Below are 16,803 nucleotides of genomic sequence, written 5' to 3'. Positions count from 1 at the left end.
GCCCTGGTGATGTCCTAGAAGTCACTCCTATAGACCTAGCCTAAAGCTCTTCCCAAAATTTGTGTAGCACCTTGTAGTGTCTATATCTAAGAACTTTCTGCTCAAAAGAAGGTGCTGTTCTCAGTGTGTAGGAGGATCTCTGCATCTCCTGCTCAGGTGGGGCCTCAACAAATTCCAGGTGAAACCAAGGCCTGCCTGGGAGGTCTGGGAAAGCATATGGTGTTCTCAGTTCCCATGGGAGGAGGTGGTTTTGCTTCCACCAAGATTCCTAAGTGGAGAGAGAGCATTTCCTAAACACAGAAAGGGGTTCAGATGCTGAATCATCAAAAAGAATGACCAAGGTCTCCAATTATCAATAAAAGTCCCTTTATTCTGTATTTCCCCAAGGAAAGCAATGTAACAAGGGGATGGCCTTTTATCTAAGAGGGAGCTGAGCACAATGATAAAAGTAGCAAAATCTCAGGGTTCTATAGGAAGTGCACTGAGTTTCTCCAACCTTTGGTATCTGGTAGCCCCCTCTGCTCCTCCTCATCTGAGCCACAGCAATGGCCAGGAATCACTGTGACAGGGCCGGGGTCTCTAGGGCAAGCCCCAGGATGGCAGAGGCCCAGCTCAGCAAGGTCTCTGCAGGAAGCGCAGACCCACGTTCTTATTAGGAACCAGGACAATGCGGGCCACACTCTTCACCTCCCCTGTCTCAGGGGCCAGGACCACCTGGTACTGCTGCATCAGCTGGGAGGTAAAATGCATATGGGGTGGTTAAAATCTGTGACTTTCATCCGCTGCCCTCCTCTGCATGCTCCCACTCTGTGCCTCCCTTTCTCTCTTTCCCAAGGCCTTCTTTACCCCTCCCTGGCCCACACACCTCCTGCCTCTCCCCACTCACCCTTGCCAGCAGCAGCTGCATCTCCAGCTCTGCAATCCTGCGGCCCAGGCAAGCCCGGACCCCATAGCCGAAGGGCACAGAGCCAAATGGGTGTTGGACCCCGAGGGTATCAGACTGACTCTTCCTCAGCCAGCGATGGGGCTGGAAGCTTTCTGGCTCAGGGAAGATGCTAGGGTCCCGGGACACCACATAGTGGCACAGCACAAACTGGGTCTTTAGAGGAAGAATGGGCAACACATCAGCTTAGGGTTGTGGGGCACCCCTGGGAACCCCAGATCTCTAGCCCCACTCACATTCTTGGGGAAGAGGAAACCACCAACTTCAATTTCTTTTTCCACGATTACCCGGGAATTTATGGGAACCACAGGGTAGAGACTGTAGGGAAAAGAAAATGTAGTAGGCCTGCTCTGGATCCAAGAAGGGGCAGGATGCTCACCCCTTCAATCCTACCTCTCTGGTCCCCAAGGCCCTTCCTCCCATCCTACCCCTGGCCCTACCCTCAGCCCACCAGGCCCCACTTCCCATTCCTGTCTCTGAGTCATCCCACTCACAGACTCTGTGCTCCCGAAAACAGCAGCTTACCGCAGGGTCTCCTTCAGCACAGCTTTGAGCAAGGGCATGTGAGCAAAGTCCTTATGCCGGGGCGCCTGCCCAGCTGGCACCACACCTACCACTTCTTCATGCAAGGCCTTCTGGATCTCTGGGCTCTTTGAAAGATGGTACAGGGCCCACGTCAGCGTGTTGGACGTCTAGGAAATAGAGTGAGAGAGGAAGTGAGGAGGGATTTCTAGGAAAGAAGCCAGTTAGGTAGTGGGAGGGTGTGTGAATGGGTGATGCAAAATGCAGGAGAAAAATGAATTTCCCATGAGTATGACAGGATGAGACAGGGTTCATGGGACCCGCCACACTAAACGTGACTCCACAGTGGGATGAGGACCAATGAAGTAGGATCACACTCTAATAACACAGGAGGCTGTAATGTAGAGAAACCCGACATGACAAAAGGACCGAAAGGAGATCCTACAAAGAAGGATCTTTGTGGACATGCTTTCAACTCTCCATTAAATTACAGCACGAGAGAGTAGAGTTAGATGTGAGATGAAACTCCCAGCTGTCAGCAAAGCTCCAAGGGGATGGGATCCCACTACTAAAGGACGATTCCCTGCCCACCTCTCCTGGGCTGAATGACACCCCCCTCCCTATTTTCCTTCTAGTTCTACATCCATGTTACAGAAAGAGAAGCAGATACCTGGAGGGACGAAGGTCAGGTTCAGGTGGGGGATAATGGGGAATTGGATCAGGATGGGAGCCCCATTCTCCTTGCTGGCCCCCCTCACGCACCGTGTCTACTCCAGCCATGAGCAGCTCAGGGAGGCTGCCCATGGCCTCCTGAGGACTGAGCTGTCCACTGGTCAACAGGAAGTGCAGGTAGCCAGATATCTGGACCCCTTCTGGCCCTTCTGCCTGCAGTTGGGCCTCTATCTCTTTGAGTTTCTGATCAATCAATTTCTTCCCTACAGGGACAATGGACAACAGGGGAGGACAAGGTCAAAAGTCATGATCTTCATGGACCAAGCGCCACTCCAATAGCTGGCAGCATGAGGGAGAAGGTCCTGGGAGAGACTGCTAATTCCTAGTCCCTGGGACCCACCCCCAACTTCATTTCCTGGGTTCCTCACCAAAAGAGAAGATGGTGTTCCAGCCATCCAGGTATCGCTTCCAGAAGGGCAGCAGGGGACGGGTCCACTTGGGGAGGAAAGTGGCATAGAGCGAGTTCTGGAACATGAGCCCGACAGATCTGACGAAGGCCGCAGTGTCCTGGGGGATGGAGCGCTCCAGGCAGCCAATACGTTTCTCAAACAGGATGTAGCAAATAGCTGGCAGTGCACAAAGGCCAACACAGGAGGTGGTTCCATGGCACACAGAACCCAGGAGGCTTTGAGGAAGGCAAGCACAACCTCCCCCTGACCCACGCCCACCCAGCCCCTCTCCCAACAAAGGTACCTTCCAAGGCAAAGTAGTAGAAAAGGTGAGCCATGTCAGGCACCTGATCCCCAGAGGAACTCTCTGCCCGAATCTCATTCAGTCGAACCATGAAACTGTCAATCACTTCATTCAGAGCATCTGTGTAGAGCGCGGCCTCGGCCGGCTTCAGCATTCGCTGGTTCAGAACCTGGCGCAGCTGGTACCAGTGATGTCCTTGCCTGTGGGGAACAGGGGGCAGCACCAATGTAAGTATCTAATGGGGTTTAGATTAGAAGGCATCTTCCCACCATGAGACCACTACGGAGTCTAGGAAAATCTCATTTTGAGGCTGAAAATGATAGAATCACCAAACTGTCAAATGATGGACTCTTTGAATCACAGAACTTTAGAATCTCACTACTGCCCCCGCTTGCCAGCCTGGTTGCCCTCTACTGTCTCCCTCTGCCGGCCTGGTCACCTCTAACTGCACCTTCCCTACCAGCCTGGTCACCCCTTACTGCCCCCCCCCCCCGCCCCCCGCCGGCCTGGTCACCGCCAACTGCCTCCTCCCCGCCCAGCCTGGTCGCCCCACGCAGCCTACTGTTCAGTCGTCCATCTGGTTGTTTCGGTCGTGATGGCCCCTGGCTTTTTATATATTAGGATAAAACCAAGGAAGGGAAAATTATTCATTTGTCCAAAATCATAATATACTAGTGGAAAGGTCAGTGAATGGTCCCCAGGGTTTAGTCCATCCCAGCCACTGCTTTCTAGACTGAGTATCAGGTTCAGAGGTTGCAGGGAGAGCCTACCCTGCCCATGATCTACTGGTTGCCCAGTGCCACTGTTCTTTGGGCCTGGCCCTCTGGGGCCCTGTTCCAGTCCCTTCAGGCCCCAGCTCACGTGGTAAAGGGCCCATATGCCAGGCCCTGCAGGTCCCGGTGCTCCTTCCATAGATCCATGTCATTCCGTACTGGGTACTTGCCCTCTTGCCGCATGACTTGCTCCAGGAGTGGGGCACTGGCCAGGTTCACATGGGTCTGAGGTCCTACACGGGTTACCCACATTGGACCATACTTGGCCTTGCTCAGCACCTGTAGGGTTCAACCAAAGCTGAATAACCATGCCCAACCAGGCAGGCACTTCATGGAGAGAAGGTGAGATGGGAGAGTGTCTGATGGCCACATCACAGCAAGTAGGCTGGGCAAAACCACATTATGTAGTAGGTAGGCACCAGGATGGCCTGCAGTTCCAAAAGGAGAACAGTGAAAACAATGAGCACACAGGAGTTAGAATATTGAGAGAATGAGTACCTGGTGAAACTGGGGGAACTGAGGTCCTTGGAGGAATGAGATTTGGGAAAAATGGGATATGTTTGCAAACTGAGGTATAGATATTTGGGGTCCAGGGTTTTAGAGAAACTGAGCCCTTTGGTGAGATATAGTAGAATGCTTATCGCTCCTCTATAGAAGCATTTAAATCTACTGCAGCTTGCTGTCAATGAGATAAATATCTCATGTAATCAACAATTAGAAACTCCAGAAAAAAACAAGAAGCTGATAAGAAGGAATACAAATATGAAGTAAACTATGCAATGTGCATTTTTTAAATAAAAAATTATTAAGCTGTGTTAATTAATGTAATTCTCAAATATTTATCTTAGAATTTCAAAAGCACTTGACAATACCCATAGCATCTATGAAATTGACATTTCTATGATGTCTTTATACCTGCTGAAAAATGAGGAAGAAACTAGATATATTTTGGTTTTGGGGGGGTAACATTTTAAAAGAATCCACAAATATTGAGACTAAAATTTACTGATTAATTTACACTTGCAAACTGAAAGCAAATGCAGCAGTAGTTTCCCAGGTACTTCGTCTTTCACAATCTGTTACTAAAGAGATTTCAAGAGAATCAGAATCTGTCCAGTATTAAAATTAGACCAATGGGTTCTGCAAAAGAGGCCTCAAAATTATAGAGGTCTGCCCTGCCGGTGTGGCTCAGTAGTTGAGCGTCAACCTATGAACCACAAGGTCAGGGCACATGCCCATGTTTGGGCTCGATCCCCAGTAGGGAGTGTGTAGGAGGCAGCCAATCGATGATTGTCTCTTATCACTGATGTTTTTATCTCTCTCTCCCTCTCCCTTCCTCTCTGAAAAAGAAAAGAAAATTATTATAGAGATATATCATTCAAACCATAGAAGGAACTTCACCTAACTCATAGTCTAGAAAAACACCAGTCTTACTGGGTCTTACTATTGGCATTACAAACTGGATCCTCTTAGAATCAATGCAACATGATTGCCTCAATACATATTATCCAATTCAGAATCCACCCTGAATAACAGTTCATTCTGCCAGTTCCTAGGAAGGCAGCTTTGACAAGTCCCAATATCCAGGCTGTTTTCACTTCTACCTCCCAGTAATGCCTGCCAGTGTGGTATGATTTTGAACAGTTGATTGTCTGTAAACTATATGATTCTTTATTTTTTTTAATATATTTTATTGATTTTTTACAGAGAGAAAGGGAGAGAGATAGAGAGTTAGAAACATCGATGAGAGAGAAACATCGATCAGCTGCCTCCTGCACATCTCCCACTGGGGATATGCCCGCAACCCAGGTACATGCCCTTGACCAGAATCGAACCTGGGACCTTTCAGTCTGCAGGCCGACGCTCTATCCACTGAGCCAAACCGGTTTTGGCAACTATATCATTCTTGGAGAGAAACAGGCATATTCTCTTGAAGAGAAACCAGTGGGAGCATAAAATGACACAACCCTATGTGGAGGACAATTTGTTAATATCTATAAAAATTACAAACACATTTATAAACAAAGTAGGGGACATCTACATAATTGACTACTATATCACCTTAAAAGAGAATAAAGCAACTCCCTGTGCACTAACATAGAAAGAGATAACCAAGATAGATTGTTAAATGGAAAAGTATGATATCTTTTATCTAAGAAAGAGGATCTAAATAAGAACACATAGCATTTGCATTTGCTTTTATGGAGAAACATTGGATTGAGCAGAAACTAGTTAAACTGATTACCTGTGGGAGGTGGAGGGGACAGCAGTGGGAGTAAGACTGTGCACTGTAGATCTTGTTTTATTGTTTTGAGTTTTGAACTATGAGAACGCATTCAAATTTTTTTAATCTAAAGGAGGAAAAAAAGAAAGTGTTTTCTGAAACAATAAGTCACCCATCAGGTAATTCAAGAAAACAGGAAAGGCTTACTGAATCTCTGAATTCATGTATGCACTCCTGAGATTTAGATGTGGGCCCTACATATTCATTTCATTTATTTTTCTTAAAATTTCCATTAAAAATACTTTACTTACATATCTATTTTTGTCCACTAAATTCCATAAGAGAATTATCCTAAAAGTAAGCTTAATTTGTGTTTTCTGTTTGGTTTATTTAAGATAAGAATAACAATAGTATTAGTAGTAATGATAATAGCAAATATTTCTACAGAGCTTAGTATAAACTAGATTCTGTCCCAAGCATTTTAATTATATTATGTCATTCAATCTTCGCTACAGCTGTATGATGTAGGTTTAACATGACCACAGTTTTGTAGACGAGAAAACTAAGGCCCAAAGAGATTACTAAGGTCACTTTATTGGTGAGTCAGAGTTCAAGCTCAGACCACCAGCTAGAGCAGCGGTTCTCAACCTGTGGGTCGTGACCCCTTTGGCGGTCGAACAACCCTTTCACAGGGGTCGCCTAAGGCCATCCTGCATATCAGATATTTACATTACGATTCATAACAGTAGCAACATTACAGTTATGAAGTAGCAACGAAAATAGTTTTATGGTTGGGTCACAACATGAGGAACTGTATTTAAAGGGCCAGAAGGTTGAGAACCACTGTGCTTAGAGGCTGTGCTCTCAACCATTTACTCCACTGGTCCCTGAGAAAACTGTCTTACTAACCAGAAACAAACTTGGGCCCTTTAAAACTGTGTGCTATTTAAAACAACTATGCAATAACCCATGGTTTCTCACAGCAATTGACACTCTGGGCTGGATCATCCTTTGCTGTGGAGTCTGCCTTGTGCATTGTAGGATGTTCAGCAGCATCCCAGGTCCCTCCCAAGTATGGCAACCAAAAATGTCCCCAGAGGGGTAAAATCACCCCAACTTGAGAACCTCTGCAATAACCCCAACTTCCTAATATGTCTCTTAATTATTTAATTTTAGAGGACTCTTTTTGAGAAATAATATCTCATTTTGAAGAAATATTTATTTGAAGTTTGGTTTCTTTTCCTCCTGTTAAGTTCAAGTCAAATTACATGTCACATATTTATAAAAACACAAACACAGGTTATCTCTGAGTCAGCTTATAGTAGTTTCCTTTCTCCTTTATACCCTGATTTTTAAAATTTTTACCATGAACTTGAAATAAGGGGGGAAATGTCATGTTTTAAAAGACTAGACCAAAAGCTATTTATGTGGGTACCAGCTTCTTCCCTGGAATCCAAAGTCTCTGGCACCACGTCCCAGTTATCAGTTTGGAGGTTTCTGGGACATTTCCCCCTTGCCCAGGCCCTGCTTTCTTCCCTCCTCCTTCGTCGTCTTCTTCTCAGTAAGTTTACTCAGTGGAACTTAATGAGGATCTATTTATGTAAGGACTTATTTTAGAAAGACACCAGAACACTTGCTGAGAGATGTGTGCTGTGTCTGTGTGCCAACCATTAGACTGTAACCCGAGCCAGTTAGAAAGCCCCAAGTTCTCAGATAGGTTCTAACTACCACTTAGCAGAACAGAACCTCCTAAGGGATTCTCTCCAGGATGAATGGCAGGGCTGGCCTTTGCCAGGTGACAGTCCAAAGAGCGAGGGTATTGAATTCATTCATTAAAAGAAAGGTGTTTACTGATATAGAAAGATATTCATATTTCTTTTTTAGTAAATGACAAATAACGAAAGAGAATATGAGACTATATGGTATGCTTTCATTTTTAAAAACAGGTATTTGTAGATGACACATGGGGAGAGTGTGGAAGTCTATTCACCAAGGACAAGCAAGGAGGGACAATGCTTACTTACTCCATGTGTGTATTTATGGGTTCATTCACAAATGCTTACTAAGCACCTATGTGTACAAGACACTCTGACTATGCAGGGTGTTAGGGTTAGGAAAGATTTGATTTTCTTCTTTTTGTGTCTTTATATTTTCTGATTTCTCGATTTCTGGAAATAATTTCAACTAAATAAAAATGATACTCTCCTCTTAAATGTGGTATGAAATCACAAATAATTAGCATGTAACTCATATTTATGTGATTTTTTAAAAAAAATAAGGGTAATTTTTATAGGGAAAAATAATGCCTGTCTCATGGCCATGTGATTCGTCTGCACTCAGTCATCCGTGGCTGGCAGCTGTTGAGGAGTCAGGGACTACTTGGCAGTAGATTCTGTTCTAGCTCCAGCCCCAACACTAACAGCCTTTGTCACTTTGTTGGGTAATAGCTCCGCCATGGCACCCTCCCAGCCTTGTGTCCATATACACAAAGGCTTGGACGCAGCCTTCTCTGATCTTCAGGCTGAATGCCCTGTGATCCTCCAGGAATGCCAGAGCCTGGATGCCTGCTCAGAGCTGCCTTGAGGCCACCTGGCACCGAACTCCCTAAGTCCCCTAGGAGGCTGTCATGAGACAGCTTCTCCTGCTCTGTGGGTTCTGATGGAGTGTGGACTTCCTGCCTTACCCCCTAGAGAAGAGGGGGGCCCCTTAACAACAGGGTACTCCATTACTTGCATTCCACTCATCTGGCCCCTTTTGTTTCAGGGTTGTCCTTTTCTGTCGGGGGACAATGATCTTGGCAAATTGGGACCGATTCTTCTTTTCACTCCCTAGGTAAGCAATAAACTGTCTAAATCTAAATATACCCCACTGTATCTTTCCCGGAAGAATCCTTAAGACTTGGCCTTGCCTTGTGTAGTGTGTGAACTCGACATGTTTGGTGTCCAACATGTGGCTGGTAAAGTTACAATGCTCTTTTAAGACCTGGCCAAGCAGGAGATAAATGGATTTCCCCTATCCTAGTGTATGTGGGAAGGGAAAGGGGTGGAGGGGTGGTGGAGAGGGAGTGGGAGGAGGGGGAGGCAGGGGAAGGTTATTCCCATTAGGGGATGTGCAGTTCAGGGTGGGACAAATAAGACTAACGTGCAGAGTAGGGGTCTCCCCACAGTCCTAACTATCTGTCAATAAGTGGCCACTGAAAACTGAAAGTGAGCATAAAACTGCTTTCTGGTAAGCACCCCCCAATTCCCTCCTCCACCCAGATTTCCTGAGCTTCCAGCCACTGCATAATTCCGGATGTGCCTGTGTTAAAACCTTTAGCCCGAGTTTCTGTAAAAAGTAACTAATAGTTTGGGGCAAGAATTGCCGTGAAGAGAGAACAAACAGGAAAGTGATTCTGTGAGTGAGAAGCTTGTGAGCCCATTGCCTCCTACACTTGCAAAAATGTGAGACCAGTAACAAATGTTTAATTGTGAGCGTTCCCAAAGTGTTAGGAAAATTCCTCTGATATCCAAAGTTTTCACTGTATAATGTCTTGTTGATTGGCAAGTTGAAAGTTCCCAACCAAGGTCTATGTTGGGAGTGGTTTTCTGGAAACAATGTTGTGGAATGACAACACTGAATCCCTTGGCAATCAAAGAAAAACTGCTGTCTTTTACTAACTGAAATGCAGATGTTCCTGATATAAAAGTTGTACCTGGTGATCCTGAAGATCATCTCCAGGAGGTTTTATTTTTTTATTTTATTTTGTTTTTAAATATATTTTATTGATTTTTTTTTTAACCTAGAGAAAGGGAGAAGGATAGGGAGTTAGAAACGTCGATGAGAGATAAACATTGATCAGCTGCCTCCTGCACACCCTCTACTGGGGATGTGCCCGCAACCCAGGTACATGCCCTTGACCGGAATCGAACCTGGGACCCTTCAGTCCGCAGGCCAACACTCTATCCACTGAGCCAAACCAGTTGGGGCTCCAGGGGGTTTTAACCCCTTCCTCCTCAAAGCTGATAAGGTCACAACATATTTTTGGAAAACAGACAGAGACCTCGCAGGCTGACTAGCAAGGTATAGAACAGGATCCTGTCAGGCATTAGCAGACCTGCTGTATTTAGTGACAAGGTGATGAGGGACTTTGATCATTGTTCCTGAGAGCCCTGGTGAGTTGGTTTTGTTGGTGTTTAGAACAAAAGAGGAGAAGGCCCCATGATATTTAAAAAGCATATCATGGTTGTTCCTTACCCTGAAAGTGAGATTGCTTTGCTTGGACAGGTAGCTGTGATTACAGATAAAATACTCCCTGGTCTTCAAGGGCAGTTAGTTCCTCAGAAATATACTGAGGTCCCTGCTTACAAAGAGCAGGAATGGAGAACTTAGAGACAAGTTTGGGCAAAAACCTAATGAAACACTAGATGTTTGGTTGCACACTGGCTTGCAGAAGAGAAAGCCACACCAGTTCTTCTGAAGGAATGGAAATCAATTCATCACCTAATGACTACGCCCATGCTCCTAGTCACATTGGCCACAAACAGCTTAGCTGATGACATGAACATGGAGGATGAGTAAGTAAAGACTGATCACAGCTGGTTGTGAAGAGTCTTTACATCTATAATGAAACCATCGTCTGATAAGCACCATACATGATCACAGGGGAAAATATAACCCAGCCTAGATTTATAATGGAAAACAAGAGTGCCCAGATGATGAGATAGTCACTCAGGGTTAGATTCAGTGGTGTGTTTAATGGGCACAAACAGGCCTTTGGAGACAGTTAAATCTTCTCATGCACCCCAAAGACAGACTCTGGAAAATTAGCTCTGGGCAACAAACTTCCCAGAATACAAGCCTGGACACGGACCAAGATAAATGCCTTTCAGGCTAAGGGGGTGCTATGGGTTGAATTGCGTCTCTCCCCGCACCCGCCAATTCATATGTTTAAGTCCTAACTCCCAGTACCTCAAAATGTGGCCTTATTTTAGGATAGAATCTTTACAGAAGTGATACAGTTAAAGTGAGGTCAGTAGGGTGGGCGGAATTCAGTATGACTAATGCCCTCATAAAAGGAGGAGATTTGGATGCAGACACACATGCATACAGGGAGAATGCCACATGAGTGTGAAGACAGTCATATACGGGCAACAAAAGGGGCTCCACTCACAGCCCTCAGAAGAAACCAACCCTACCAACACCTTGATCTGGGGCTTCTGACCTCCAGAACTGTGGCACAATATATTTCTGTTGCTTAAGCCACTCAGTTTGTGGTGCTTTGTTATGGCAGCCCTGGCAAACTAATACGGGGGCAGAAGGTAGGAATACAGGCATCAGAATGGTGAAATGCCATAGGAACTGAACTCTTGTTTATATCAATTAGCCTAGGTAAAAGTGGTTGTTTTCCTTAAAGTTGCAGAACCTAGTGACATGTTAAGTGGGGACTTACTGAGTATGTATATATAAAGAGATTTATTTTAAAGAACTGGCTCATGCAGTGGTGGAGGCTAGCAAGTCTGAAATTTGCAGGGTAGGCCAGAAGTCTGGAAATTCCAGCAGGAGCCGATGTTGCAGTCTTGAATCTGAAGACAGTGTAGGGGCAGAATTCCTTCCTGTTCTAGAGTCTTTTCACTGAAAGCCCTTCACTCACATTATGGAGGGTAAACGGTTTTACTCTAAGTCTACCTTGACAACATCATAGCCAAGCCAAGTTGACATATAAAAGGTTCACAGTGGATGAGACTTTTTGAACCAATACACACTCAAGTGGTGCTGAATGTATTGTGGGAATAGACATGTTCGATGCATGCAATTCTTCTCTTGATTGTAAAGCAAGTCCCCATTGAGGAACTGCCCCATTTAGAACAGTGGTAGTGGGTTGAGGGGACCATCAGGAGTCCACCTAGTTCTCCCAGCTCAGCCATGTGGTATCAATAAAGAAATGTAGGATTTCAGGGAAAGGGAAGGGGTAGAAGAACTAGACTGACATGCTTAAGGTACTCTTAAGCACAACCTCTTAAGTGTACTCTTGGGCATTGACTGTAGTAGACACCTTTTCAAGGTATGGCACTGCCATCTCCATCCACATAGCAGGTGGATGCCCATGGAAAAGGTCTCGTTGGATGGAACATCAATGGAATCAACAAGTTGATGAGATCTGTTAAGAAAACTACCCAACGGACTGTACAGATTGTCCTTCTACTTGGGCCAGTCAGAGCTCATGAGACTTTTGAACAACACATGCGAGTGACTAACAATTCTATAGACTGGAGCCTGTGGCAAGATATGTAGCATTTACGTAATGGCTCCCTAGGGTTTTGGATGTGACATTTGCCTTATATCACCACCCAGAATTTCTCATTTGGGAGACAAATGAGTGCTTGTGGACACTGAAAGACTGCCAAACAAAGTGTTGCTATACCCAGATGTTCCTATCATGAAATGGGGCAGAAATGAGAAGAGCAACAAAGTGGGTATTGCCTAACAAGTCATATGTGGAAGTGATAGTTCCAGGAAAAGAAGTACACTGAGCATTACGTGGTTGGTTGCCCTCCAGATGTGCTGATTAAGATGCAGGGTCTATGCCAACATCTCAGGTTTCTTGGGAGCTTTGCCACACTGAGGCTCTTGACAAAGCTTGGGTACGCTGAGGACTTTAGTACACTGAGGATGACTATTTCATGGATGAATCAGCTAAATTGAAGGCCACTGGGGTATACTGAACTGCTACTGCTGTGCAATACCCCCAAAAATGATTAAAACTATGCATGGAAAAGAGAACTCTGTTCAATAGGTACAACTGTAAGATGGGTACTTGCCCTGGAAAAGACCTCCCAAATTTCACCTTGTTACATTTTCACTGGTTCATGGTAGTATGGGCTGGTGCCTGGCAGTAGAGTGCCTGGATGAGCAAATCTTAGCCTCCTGGGGGATGAGCATTATGGCAGCAGATCACCCAAGATTCACACCTTTTGTTTAAGACCCAGGTGGATGCCTGTGGAAGAGATCTCCTTGGATGAAACATCAATGGAACCAACAAGTTGATGAGATCTGTGGTGCCCATATAAAGACCACGTCCACCTGGATACACCACTTCATAAGTCATGGTAATCCATCTACAGTTCAAGACAGGGACCCAAAACAATGACTCTAGCACATGAAATCAAGGAAGCATGGCAAGTATGCCCAGACTCCCAGCTACATAGTCCAGTGATAAAGGAAACTGAGCCACATAGTGAGAGGTACCAGACTTGACCTGTCCAGGCAAACAGACTGTATAGGTCCCCTCAAGGGTACTCTTGGGCATTGACTGCAGTAGACACCTTTTCAAGGTATGGCACTGCCATCATAACAGATGTGGGGGGGGCACACTATTCAAAGACCCTTCCCTAGATAACTGTGCTACATATTCAAATCCCCCAAGAGCATCCAATCAGACAATGGTGCCAACTTTGTAGTAAAAAGTACTCAGCAGTGGGCAGCTCCCTGGGACATTCACTGGACCTTTCATGCCCTGGATAATCCCCAGGCAACAGGGGCCATTGAAAGATGGAATGGACTTTTAAAGGGGAAACTGTAAAAGATAACTCAACAACTAAGACTCAGCTCCCAGTGGAGCACACACTTTAGAAAGTTTGGACTATAAACGTGGCAATTTGCCAGAAGGGCACCTCCCATTTAAACAGAATTTTTCATTATGATTTGGGGAGGTGAAAAGAGGCCCAAATAGGCTATAAGAGACCCAAGCCACATAATTAACTTTTCTCCCTCTATTACTTTTCTTCCCACACCTACCCCTGGGAAATTAGGCTACTGGAATCTGCAAGTAGCAAGAAGTGTCAGAGAATGAACCAATTGTTGCTTCTTTTGCCACTGGCTATGCTTCATGCTCTTGGAAAATCATAGATATTGATGATAATGATCACGTAAATGACATGACAAAATGCCAGGAGTGGGAGATATTCTAGAATGGTATAATGGTATACAAGGAAGAGATGGCTGAGGCACCTCAGGAGAAACCAGGGCTCACATGAGGGTAAGACACAAGTAGGACTGGGACATGGCATGAAGTAATTACTGGAGGGACTATTCACACTGATGACATGGCTGTCGAAAGGGTAACACCTCTGGCTTAGGGGATATCAGGGGTCAATCCTGATTGGTTAAGGGATAAAGAAGGGAATGTTAACCTCTCTTACTCAGCTCTTGTCTACAGGGCATATGGCCAATTTGACCCAGACTGCCACCATCTACCCTCAACTGACTGCTGGCCAAAGAGAATCTGAGCCTAAAAACTCTTAGAAACTTCCCAAGAGCCACTGGCTTCAGAAGGGATCTGTTTCCACTAAAGATGACAGAACAAGATTAATTTTCTGTTCTTTAGCCTCATTCTGTCATAGGTTGTTCTCGATTCTTCAGCCTGGGTAGTAAAAGGCAATTGTCTGACCAGGACTTCTGGGGTCAGCCGAGGCAGGTATCCATGGTTGCTGACACCTCTAGTGGCCCTCCCCATGGGGACACTGGCTGCAGCCTATACTCCAATAGGCTTTGGGTTATGATAAAAATTCTCTCTTTAACTAAATTGAAGTCAGGATCCCCTCTGCCCTCTTCTCTACTAGGCCTCAACCTTGGCCTAGAACAGCCGTGGGCAAACTACAGCGCCGGATCCCGCCCGTTTGAAATGAATAAAACTAAAAAAAAAAAAAAAAAGACCGTACCCTTTTATGTAATGATGTTTACTTTGAATTTATATTAGTTCACACGAACACTCCATCCATGCTTTTGTTCCGGCCCTCCGGTCCAGTTTAAGAACCCATTGTGGCCCTCAAGTCAAAAAGTTTGCCCACCCCTGGCCCTAGAAAAACATGAACACATTAACATAGTTTCCAACAACTCCAGATCCCATCCCTAGGATGAACTTCACACCTAGGATGAACCCTCCCTTAAAATGCCTGCCTGAGGAACTCAAGGCTGCTAAAAGAATTTGCTACTTGTTCCAGGCAACACCTGAAGATAGTGTCCCTGTCTCCCAGTCCCAGTGGGATCATGGGAACCTGACTTCAATAAGATAAGCACTATTTAGCAAACCCAGATGAGTTTCATGTGAACCAAGCCTCCCTTCATGCTTTTGTAATTTTTCACTTCCTTGACTCTACTCAAGCCCCTGCTGGTCCCCCTCCCCACTCCTTTACGCTCCCTTTAAACACCCTCTGTACGATTGGAATGGAGTTCATCTCTTTCCCCTGTTGTCAGTAGTTGCTGAATAAAAGGAATTTTCACCACTTTAAGTAATACCTTTGACAGTTGCATGTACCTTGAAAACTCAAAAAGTACTACATAAGCCAAAAAGTGGAAACAACCCAAATATCCATCAACAGACCAATGAACAAATTGCAGTAAACTCCTACAATGGAGTATTACCCAGCCATATAAAGGAATAAAGTAGTGATACTTGATATTGCTACCAATGGATGAACCTTGAAAACATCATGCTAAGCGAAAGAAGCCTTTCACAACAGACCACATATTAAATGAGTCCATTCATGTGAAATGTTCATAATAAACAGAAAGTAGATTAGTGGTCGCCAGGGGATGATGAGGGAGGTCAACAGCATAGGAAATGTAGTCATAAGGAGAAAAGGGGGAGTGACTGCTAAAGAGTACAAGGTTTCTTTCTGAGGTGATGAAAATATTCTAAAATTGATGTGATGTGGAAAACTTTGTCAAATTTTATGGTATGCGACTATATCTCAATAAAGCTGTTACCAAAAGAAAAATAAGAAAATTAAAATCACCTAGCTGGCCAGCTTGGCTCAGTGGTTAAGCATCGACCTATGAACCAGGAGGTCACGGTTCAATTCTCAGTCAGGGCACATGCCTGGGTTACGGGCTCGATCCCCAGTGTCGGGCATGCAGGAGGCAGCCAATCAATGATTCTCTCTCATCATTGATGTTTCTATTTCTCTCTCCCTTTCCCTTCCTCTCTGAAATCAATTAAAATATATATATTTTTAAACTCACCTAAAAATTTCGCCCTGAAAAAATTGATACTGCATTGCAATGTTCTATTCTACTTGGTGGCCTGTGTAGTGTACTGATAGTGGGCTTCTTAGGGAGACTGTCAGCACAACAAAACACTAACACAGCAAATAAACAGCCTGAGGACAAAAGTGAGCTCACAAATACCAAGTACTGTTCTGCCAATATCAACAAACCTGACCCTAAAAGCTGGCAGCCACCAGTTGGATAAACAGGCAGATGTAACTTTAGGCACAGGCCACTCTTTTGATGCCAGAAAAAAGGTCCACTCAGGATCAAAGATGAAAAGGACAGTGTTGTCAAAGTGTTGTCAGGGGTTTTGTCTAACCCCCTCACAGAAGTGAAATTCACATTTCAAAGACACAAGAGGTGTTAGATAATTAACAGCATTCTCAGGTTCTCCTTGCTCCAAACTTTGCCTTGAAGGATCTCCTCCAAGTTCAGAACAAGTCAGTGGTACCATTTGGACTCATGATGAGCAAAATTACTTGTATTTTTTACTATGAATATTTTAATGTGGATAAGTAAATAAAATAACATTATAACCACCCATGTACCCACCCTCTAGAATTAAGATTTGTCATATTTACTTCACATCTTTTTAAAAATGAAAACATTTCAGATACAAATTCTTCATCTTATCCTTCCCTCCACAAAGCAGTTACTATCTAGAATTTGAAGTGTAGTCTTTCTGTCAATGTTTATATAATTTTACTACATATATGTATCCAATGATGGCTTATAGTATTTTTGTATTTTATAGTACTTAGTTTGTATTTTAGAAACACTATTCTACTGTACATATTATTCTATACTCAACTTTGTTTGAGTTCTATATTGATACATAAAAATCTTGTGCATTCATTCTAATTGTTGTATAGTATTCCGTTGTGTGA

At 44.5% G+C, this 16,803-nt stretch overlaps 1 protein-coding gene across 3 annotated transcripts in view; it reads right to left on the bottom strand.

Moving 5' to 3' along the window:
* Positions 1 to 349: 349 nt before the first annotated feature.
* Positions 350 to 16,803, bottom strand: part of LOC132238242 (sterol 26-hydroxylase, mitochondrial) — a 32,954-nt gene continuing 16,500 nt past the window's right edge. For 2 of the 3 annotated variants that reach the window (XM_059703180.1, XM_059703178.1), the window contains exons 2-9: positions 3,752 to 3,942; positions 2,891 to 3,090; positions 2,566 to 2,763; positions 2,228 to 2,400; positions 1,469 to 1,635; positions 1,180 to 1,261; positions 887 to 1,099; positions 350 to 732 (exon numbers count right to left, since the gene is read on the bottom strand). In XM_059703180.1, coding sequence (XP_059559163.1) covers positions 613 to 732; positions 887 to 1,099; positions 1,180 to 1,261; positions 1,469 to 1,635; positions 2,228 to 2,400; positions 2,566 to 2,763; positions 2,891 to 3,090; positions 3,752 to 3,915 — 1,317 coding nt within the window. In that variant the 5' untranslated portion in view covers positions 3,916 to 3,942 and the 3' untranslated portion in view covers positions 350 to 612. Of the gene's footprint in view, positions 733 to 886; positions 1,100 to 1,179; positions 1,262 to 1,468; positions 1,636 to 2,227; positions 2,401 to 2,565; positions 2,764 to 2,890; positions 3,091 to 3,751; positions 3,943 to 5,908; positions 6,015 to 16,803 lie in introns of all 3 variants that reach the window. The other variant, XM_059703179.1, reaches the window with a different exon arrangement.

Source organism: Myotis daubentonii, chromosome 7, assembly GCF_963259705.1.
Source record: "Myotis daubentonii chromosome 7, mMyoDau2.1, whole genome shotgun sequence".
Taxonomy (NCBI): Eukaryota; Metazoa; Chordata; class Mammalia; order Chiroptera; family Vespertilionidae; genus Myotis; species Myotis daubentonii.
Note: the sequence above shows the minus strand (reverse complement) of the source record. Positions and strands in the feature narration are given on the sequence as shown.